Here is a 9739-nt window from a genome sequence, read left to right on the forward strand (position 1 = left end):
GTTTTAGAAGAACACAATCTCTTCTCAGCTGCTGTCTGTCAGTACTGAAAGGTTCAATACACTCCTAACTAAATCCCGCTCAGATACTTTCTGCATGTTTATCTCTTGCTATAGAGGACTGTGTAGTTGAGGTATTTTGAACACAGACTTCAAAGGCTCTTTTAGTTTAGTTTGAATTCTGAAATGCTGCTTGTTTTGTCTGCTGATTCTCCAAATGGCTGTCTCTATAAAGAGCAATTTGAGCCGTATATGACACTACAGTGGTGTTGAAACATTGATAAGTGATTGATGGGCCTCAGTGGGTTTTTGTAAATGTGATATGTTACTCTGCATAGGTTCTCCGTGGTTTTTTTCCCCTCTGCGCGGTCTGTCTGTAATCTCATAGATGTGTAAGACACTGCTTATGACTGGTGCTGAGTGTCCGAACTGATAAACATCCTTAGAGTTTGGGCTATTTCTGGAGCGGTGTATTTATAAATAGAAAACAGTAACATTTAAGTCTTGCCAGACTGGCAGACACTGGATTCGTTGTTTGTAAGCTAAGAATGGTATTAAATGTGTGTATTGGTATCAAACATGTCTTAAATTATGAAAAATGAGATATCATTGGCAAACACTACGAAGTTAGAGGTCCCACTTTATATTATGATGCCTTAACTACTATGTACTTACATAAAAAAATGTTTACTTATTGTGTTCATATTGTATTGCAAAAAACTTTTGCTGCTATTGAGGTGGGATGGGGTAAGGTTAGGGACAGGTTTGGTGGTATGGGTAAGTTTAAGAGTGGGTTTAGGTGTAAGGGATGGGTCAGTAGTGTAATTATAAATGTAATTATAGAAGGTAATTAAAGATGTAATTACATGCAGGTAATTTAAGTACAATGTAAAAACTTGTATGTACACAATAACTGCATTGTATCAAAGGATTAATTTAAATGTTAGTACATGGTAGTTAAGGCCACCTAATATAAAGTGGGCTCAAAGCTAATTTGGTTAAAATATTTTGGATCGGATGTCAATGTCTTCAATTGGTGTAATGTCCTGTAGGCCCAATCCACACAGAGGAAGAGCGAGGAGACGAGAGGACACGTCATGGGCACGAGCGCCTGCTGTCGGGACGTGTGGAGCGTGAGCAGGAGAAAGTGTTACGGTAAGATGAGAGTTTATAAGCGCTTTGAGTGCATGTTGAAGCAAGCTCTCAGAAATGTACTGGGCATTGGTCTAGCTGCTAATTCAATCCTGCGTTTGGAGTTTTAGTTGTTCAGCAGATCTGGAAAAACGCTGGAACCTTCCTTTTTATATTTATGTAAACGTCTCGGTTTTAGTTCACAAGTCATTTCTTAGGATATCTTTTCAAACTCTTACGTTTGAGATTTATAAAGGTTTATGTTTCACTGGCTGTAAATTTTAACTGTGTGGTGACAGCTGTTGATGTTGCTTTAAACAAGACTGAGGGCTGAAATCACATTGACGTTGGTCATTTTTGTGGTAAGCCATACACTCAGTTAGAGGAATAATATGTGTGTGTGTGTATTTTGTATTCAAAATAGTTTTACAAAGAAATGAATAGTAGACCTACCTTTGAAAATTAACTCAGATAGTACTCTGTAGCCTAATAAAAGCGTTTTTATTTTACATAGTGCATCACCTAAAGCTTATAGCATGATTGGCCATTTCCTAACTAAATGCATCATGGCTCACTGCAAATGCAGTTCTTCAGTGGCATTGGTTGTGTCCACATTGTTAGCTGTCAAGACCATTGCCATATTGTCCAGCACAAGATAAACAAAAATGAGTGAGGGCACCTTTTAGAGTCTTAGCATTAAAATATGGGTATTTTCCACAACTTTCACTTTCTAATGCCAAATGGTATATTACCCTGTGTCATTTTTTTGTTATACAAAGTCATACGTGTCAACTGTTTTGGTTCAGAGGTTTGACTGAAAATGGAACTGGACATTTTTACAGTTTTCTCCAAAAAGAGAGCTAGTGATTGATTTTTTTTTTAGCCCTGATGTTGTGTGGAAGCTGGTGATATGGGCAGCTAATGCATAGATGTCCTGTGAAGGTGACTTATTAATGTCACTTTAGTAAAAATCAGTGACAGCTTTAAATTGTTTGATCTTTAAAGATTCTCGCTCTGCTGCCTTGGTCGAAGCTAGTTTATAATCCCAGCAGACATTTAGCAGCAATACTGAAGTGCTGATGTGTGCCAAATAGATGTTTTTAAAAAAGATTTTAGAAGCCTGGATGAAAGTCTGTTAATTAAAAGCACCCTTTTATTAAAATAATTGACCTTGTAGTAAGGATTAAGCATATCCAGCCAGTGTGAATAGATTCTTGTTTCTTTGATTCCACACACTAGCTAAACGGTGCAACATTTTACTTTCATTGGTCACACTCTCAGTGTGGTTTTCTTTAGAGTGGATGGATTTATGGCAACAGTTCTCGGCAAATATGAGCCTATTTTCAAAGTGTGGCTCTCATTTCGTGGAGCAGAAAAAGTCAGTCTTCCCCACTGGGGAAATTGGTGCTTATAAAAGCGACTGGCTCTCTCAGCAGGATTCCGCCCTCAGTGTCTGTCCTTAAGTGTAAGGCAGAATAGAAGTCATGGACTGGGGAATTTGTGTCTCAATCAGGGCTAAATGGCCACCAGTCTTCCTGTTGGGCTTGAATAAGCATAAATTTTGCAATGTAAAATTATCCATGACATTTTACTGGTTGTCAAATGTGGATGCCTGGATATTGGGCACTTAATGGAATAGTTCAGCCAAAAATGGTAATGATTTACTTGCCCTCATATTGTTCCAATCCTGTGCAATGTATTTCTTCAATCAAACACAAAAGGTGAATTTTTGAGGAATTTTCTTGACAGCTATAGTGAAAGTGGCTGTTGAGATTCAAACGATAAGAAAAACACCTTAAAAGCACCTTTTTAGTTTGTTTCACTTTGTTCAGGCAAACAAAAATTCAATGAAGATTTTGAAAGAATATGAAAATAATTACATAATTATTGAAATGGGAAAGAACTGCGCTTTTAAGGAATTAAGCTTTATGGGTTTTTTTAGGGTTAGTTCAGCAAAAATAGCTTTAAAATTTGTTGAAAATATGTAGTGAAGCACCAAACTGAACATTCTTGACCAAAAACAGAAAATTTGGACACTTGGCCAAAAACTTAGTTATTTTATAAAATGTTTAGTCTTTATTGGGAATAATAAACAAATTCTTAAAAAATATATATTAAAAACTAACTAAATAAAGTGATTTTAAAATTAAGTTTGTTGGGAATAATACATTCTAAAAAAAAAAAAAGTCACGAATTATTTAATTAATTGATTACTCTTTTCTTCATTCAGATAGCATTACTACCATGACATCAGGGCTCTAACATCATTTCTTCTTCCTTTTAAATGTTCAAAAATATTAAAATAAGTACATTAGAAAACTGCCTTTTGGCTAATATAAGCATATATTTTTTTACCCTAAAAGTAGGATATATTAGAATATATTAAAGGATATTTTTGCACCACAGGTGCATGTTTTTGCTGCCATGTTTCTTTTAAAGGTAATGTGGCAGTTTTTTTTTTTGGTTTGTTTTTGTTTTTTTATACTACAGAAGCTTTTGTTGGAATGTAGACTTTAATGTGCAAATGCTAACTGACTTTGCTATAGATTGGTCAACCGCTAATAAGTAAATCTCTTGTCATTCACAGAGAGAATAAAGAGTTGGTAGACTACACCCAGTTGCATCCACCTATGATGCCTGCTAGCGGGCTGAACCCCAACCTGATGGTGACTGGTGGACCGACTCTGGCTGGTGCAGGCCGCTGGCCTGCTGACCCCGCCTCCCACCTGGCCTCCCACCCGTGGCTGCCCCGGCCAGGAGCCCCCTCCATGTGGCTGTCTAGTTCTCCATATGGTACCCACCTTTACTTCACTTATGCCTGTTGTATAAGAATGATGTCATGTTACAACAAGCAATTAGGCCTGTCGCGATAATTAAATAACCGTCTAATCGTGATTTATTTAATTGGTTCCACATTATTTGCTGATTTTTTACTTTATTTGTGCCTCCAAGCTTTCTTACTCGTTTTGCTAATAAACGTCCTACGTCGTTTCCTCAATATGCGCTTAATTTTTGCCGTGCGCTCCTTCGCGCTCGTGCTGATGCGGTGAGTATAAGCGCTGTTTCGTTATGCTTTCAGTTTCGTTTGCCGTTTGATGTTCTGTAGTGGTGTAGAAAAAAAATAGCGCTGGTGTTGGATCAGTATTGGCCGATTCTTAGAATCTGGAATACTCTATGTAATCTTACACGGCAAAATAATAACTCAAAAAGATTAAAAGATAACATCATAATTATTTACTGATCCCTTAAATTAATCACAATTATATAATGAAAGCCATAAAAACAGACAATTAATCATGATAATCGGCATAATCGACAAAGCCCTAAAACAGACAATTAATCGCAATAACCGTGACCATTTTTAGACAATTAATCGTCAGCCAAATTTCATAATCGTGACAGCCCTACAAGCAATTGCCTTTCATTTATTCCTATTTTAATGAGTAATAAATGATTATGGGTCATGGACTTTGGAATGCTGCAGAACTGTGTTGTGAATGGGATTTGGACGCCGAGTTATTTCCTCGAGGCAATCTGTTGCCCTGCCAGACGGCCCGAGCGTTTTGTCTAGGCTGAGTGTTTTAGACATTCTTAGAAACAATCAGTCTCACTCCACAACTTCCATCCAAGAATAACAGCGAACAGCACGGTCAGTTCACAGTTGTCTGACGTTTGAGTTTCTGTCTAGACTTTACTTTAAAAACAAAAATGTCCCCCAAGTAAATTGCTGTAGTTAAAGTGCTGTGCCTCTTGGCAGGATTTCAACGAGGTCCATGCTCCATACACAAGGGTGTGGAAAGGTGTTTCTCTTGGGAATTAACTCTTGAGTGTTCACGAAGCTGCCAGAAAGCAAGTGCAAATGGACCATCAACTACAAGTACGGTGAACCCAACCATTTTCCCCTCTGTTGTGTACAGGTCTGGGTCCCCCTTCCCTTCATCAGGCGCTGCCTCCAGGATATTCTCCTGCCTTGACAGGCTCCATCCCCCCACCTTACCAGTTTGCCCGAGATCCACAAACTGGGCAGGTGGTTGTTATTCCGACAGAGCATCTGCCACACTATGGTAGGTCCCATGTATTCTTCACAGTTTCTGTGTTTATATTTTCCCGTGTTTCCATTCTCACACACACATAAAACATGCATTTCTAAAGATGAGTGGGAGTGATATCCCTGACATGTAGCAGAATAAATTTACTTGATGTGTGATGCTCAAGTATTCCTCCTGTTCTTTTAAAAGCTGAGATGTTAGAGCGAGGCCCCCCGCTGTGGTCGGCCATGTACCCGCCAGCAGGAAGCACTCTGCAGCATGCCCATCAGCTCCAGCTCCTCTCCCACCAGCAGGTCCTGCGCCAACAGGAGCTCTACATGATCCAGCACCAGACCGCACAAGTCATGGAGCTACAGAGGAATGCACACTTAGTGGTATGAGGTTCTTTGTCTGTCAATATCATTATAATCGTTGGGAGGCATGCCTGTATTTCCCATTTTGTAGTCCTTAAAGGATAAGTCCACTTCCAGAATAAAAATTCTCTGATAATTTACTCACCCCCATTTTATCCATGATGTTCATGTCTTTCTTTCTTCACTCGCAAAGAAATTGCGTTTTTTTTGAGGAAAACATTCCAGGACTTTTTTCCATGTAGTGGACTTCAATGGTGGCCAACGATTTCAGGGTCAAAAATGCAGTTTCAATGCAGCTTCAGAGGACTCTACACGATCCCAGCCGAGAAATAAGGGCCTTATCTAGTGAAACGATCGGTCATTTTCTGAAAGAAATGTATATTTATACACTTTTTAAACACAAATGCTCGACCTGCTATAGCTCCGCGATGCGCATGCGTGTCTTCACACATTACGTAATCATGTTGGAAAGGTCGCACACAGTTAGTTCTTCATCTTTATACTTCATTTAAAAACTCTATCTCATTTTCTTCTCCAACTTTAAAAATCATCCGACATCGTTGTTTTACCTTGTTTGTAAAGGGCATTAGACTTTTTTTTGCATGTTCGCTTTGTAAACACTGGGTCGGAACCTCCGCCTACGTCAGGCATGACCTTTCCAATATCACCTAATAAAGACGCCCATCGCAGGGCTAATGCTAGCCGAGCATTTGTGGTTAAAACGTGTATAAATATAATTTAAGAAAATGAAAGATCGTTTCGCTAGATAAGGCCCTTATTTCTAGGCTGGGATCGTGTAGAGCCCTTTGAAGCTGCATTGAAACTGCAATTTTGACCTTGAAATCGTTGGCCACCATTGAAGTCCATTGGAATGTTTTCCTCAAAAAAACGTAATTTCTTTGCAAATGAAGAAAGAAAGACATAAACATCTTGGATGACATGGGGGTGAGTAAATTATCAGGAAATTTTTGTTCTGGAAGTGGACTTATCCTTTAAGGTCTATTTGCACCTACTCAGGATGTTCAACATGAAAAACAGGCATAAAAGCCAAATGCATATATCAACTTTTAGTATCAAGTTTTTGAATAGGCTTGTAATTAAGTATTTTAAAAAATTTGATTTGTTTTTACGTTGATGCAGGAGAGATTAAATGCAAGTCAAACGAGGACAGATTTGGAGGAAAAGCCAGACAAGAGAGGAGCTGAAGGGGCCAATTCCAGGCTCTCTGGCATCCCCACTCCAGCCCTGCACTCACGCAAGCCTCCCCCACGCTCCCCGACCCCCTCCACCTCGTACAGAAAAGCCCTGACACCGCTGCCCGTCCCACCGCTGCCTTCACCTGTCACTGCACTGAAGTCTGCGGACAGACCCAAAGTGGAGAAGTCCCTCCCTCAACAGCCCTACTCCCATCCGTCGTCTCCTGTCCCTCACTCAGTCAGCCCTGCATTGGCATCACCCCCTCCTACCTCCCCCATCCAGACCAAAGAGGAATCTGTGGAAGTGCCTGAGAAAGAACCACTCAGTCTACAGAAGCAACCTTCTACTCCCTTCCCATCCATGTACCGTGGTAAGTGAGAAGATCAGCATTCCCAAATTAAATGTCCAGGTTTGAGTCTGCTTAATTTGTCACAGTCGCCTCAACTGTAGATTTGCATGGTCTTATGAAATAATTGTTTATTTGCATATTGCACAGTAAATGAGAGGGACACTAATCAAAAACCGAAAGGAAAGCTGTTTAATAATGCACGGTCATTAATCACCGTAGTGCTGTTTTTAAGGAAATATGTTTGGGAGGGTTATTTTGTTTTTTGTTTTTATAAATTTGCATGCATTTTATACTTTTTGAACCTTATGTATTTTATAAAAATATATATTTTTGACATTTTTGAATAGGCTTGTAATTAAGTATTTAAAAAAATTTGATTTGTTTTTACGTTGATGCAGGAGAGATTAAATGCAAGTCAAACGAGGACAGATTTGGAGGAAAAGCCAGACAAGAGAGGAGCTGAAGGGGCCAATTCCAGGCTCTCTGGCATCCCCACTCCAGCCCTGCACTCACGCAAGCCTCCCCCACGCTCCCCGACCCCCTCCACCTCGTACAGAAAAGCCCTGACACCGCTGCCCGTCCCACCGCTGCCTTCACCTGTCACTGCACTGAAGTCTGCGGACAGACCCAAAGTGGAGAAGTCCCTCCCTCAACAGCCCTACTCCCATCCGTCGTCTCCTGTCCCTCACTCAGTCAGCCCCACTTCAGCATCGCCCTCTCCTGCCTCCCCCATCCAGACCAAAGAGGAGTCTGTGGAAGTGCCTGAGAAAGAACCACTCAGTCTACAGAAGCAACCTTCTGCTCCCTTCCCATCCATTTACCGTGGTAAGTGAGAAGATCAGCATTCCCAAATTAAATGTCCAGGTTTGAGTCTGCTTAATTTGTCACAGTCGCCTCAACTGTAGATTTGCATGGTCTTATGAAATAATTGTTTATTTGCATATTGCACAGTAAATGAGAGGGACACTAATCAAAAACCGAAAGGAAAGCTGTTTAATAATGCACGGTCATTAATCACCGTAGTGCTGTTTTTAAGGAAATATGTTTGGGAGGGGACCAAGAATCCACACAGGACTGCAATCAAATGCAGTGTGCTATTCTTCATGTCAGAATGTGCAGGGTAGTGCAGTCTTAATGAGTAGCCTGCAAATATCCCCACATATGGGATTACCAGCTGCCACTTCACTGCAATAGAGACTTCTTATGACAGCAGCCCTTTTGTACCCGTATCCCCTGGCGGTTTCCCTTTAAAAATGTTCAATGCTCAGAATAAATAGATTTTCTGCTCACGGTGCGTTCTGAATGTATGAGTATGCACGAACGTGTTGGCCTATGTGTATATAAGGGCTTTTGGGATGCTTGCGCTGAAGCCATTTGGTTCATGAAAGTTTCATAAAGCCCCTGTACCGAAGAACATGTCGGGTTATTAATCACTTTGTCACTCTGTCGCAGGGAACTAAAGCCCCTCTACTCTTTGCATAAGCACCTCAAAAACCTGTCTCTTCTGTTTCTTTGGCAGAAATTCCTCCCGGTTACCCGTACCAATCGATAACGGCACCTTTCGGCAGCCATTATCCCTACCTCCTCCAGCCGGCTGCTGCCGCAGATGCTGACGGCCTGGCGCCAGATGTACCATTGCCGGCTGAGACCTCCGAACACTTGGCGACCGCCGCAGATGTCAAACCCCAGCACTTGTGTTCTCCAGTGGTTGTGGAGCCACTTCAGGCATCCAAAGAGCCAGAGTCCATGGAGGAGGGCGGCGCAGTGTTCAAAAAAGAGCCAAACCTGGAAGACCGCAAAGACGTCCTGAGCCAGGACAGCCTGAGGCTTGCACCCATCACCACCCAAGACTCTAGCTCCCCCACAGAGGTCGAAGCCCACCCTAGAGACAAAGCCATACCATCGCCAGAGGAGGAATCAGATGAGGAAGATAGGGAGGCTGTCAAAATCGAAGCTGCCGCCTCCAGCCATCCAAGGCTGTACAAAACATCTAGGCTGGACTCTGAGAGAACCACCAGAGCAGAAACTGCAGAGGCCTCGATTGGTCTGGTAGACCAAGTCTACAAATCCTCATCTAGTTACACGGACGCACACCATGTGGTTTGTGACATCCAACCAGCAAAACCGCCCTTAGATCTCTCCGATAGCCTGAACCCAGTAGACCTCAGCGATCCTGTCCCGGACGCTCCACACCTGGAGTCCAAACTTGACAATCCTTTCCTGCCTAACAGCAGCCCTCCTCACCTTCAGCCCTCTTCCGCACCGGTGGCCATCCTGCCTGAAGACCCCATGGCAGGCATGTTTGCCCTGGTCACAGCCAGCGAGCTTCCGCAGGCCGGAGCGGTGTCCATCCTGGCAGATGCGTGTAGCTCTAGATCTGAGCTCTGCGTGGGCGTCGGTCCCCTAGAGTCCACTGCTCTGGAAGGCATGGCCCTGCTCAGCCAGATGGCAGAGCTGGAGATGCAGAGGCAGCCCATAGATGACACACAAGGTGAGTCTCATTTCAGAGAGAGGAAGGGAAATCTGAAGGATGTGGGACTTGATCTAGTGTGCTCCAACAGTTCTCAGGGAAGCGTGGTGATTGGGGAGAGAGATTTGCTTGCTGTAATGTGCTGAAACAAGCTCAGGAATTGTTTCAGCTCTAGTGAATATATTCAGAATTT

The 9739-nt window shown here is 42.1% G+C and overlaps 1 protein-coding gene across 1 annotated transcript in view; it reads left to right on the forward strand.

Annotated features, from left to right (window-relative positions):
• LOC107742388 (trinucleotide repeat-containing gene 18 protein-like) overlaps positions 1–9739 on the forward strand; it is a gene marked incomplete at its 5' end in the record, with an annotated part of 41701 nt that overhangs the window by 3131 nt on the left and 28831 nt on the right. Inside the window, 6 exons of the mRNA XM_016555337.1 lie at positions 1050–1152; positions 3716–3921; positions 5046–5192; positions 5367–5551; positions 6671–7097; positions 8596–9567. Of these exons, the coding sequence (XP_016410823.1) occupies positions 1050–1152; positions 3716–3921; positions 5046–5192; positions 5367–5551; positions 6671–7097; positions 8596–9567 (2040 nt within the window). The remainder of the gene's footprint in view (positions 1–1049; positions 1153–3715; positions 3922–5045; positions 5193–5366; positions 5552–6670; positions 7098–8595; positions 9568–9739) is intronic.

The sequence above is a fragment of the Sinocyclocheilus rhinocerous genome, unplaced genomic scaffold (genome assembly GCF_001515625.1).
Source record: "Sinocyclocheilus rhinocerous isolate Xijiao unplaced genomic scaffold, SAMN03320098_v1.1 scaffold2086, whole genome shotgun sequence".
Taxonomy (NCBI): Eukaryota; Metazoa; Chordata; class Actinopteri; order Cypriniformes; family Cyprinidae; genus Sinocyclocheilus; species Sinocyclocheilus rhinocerous.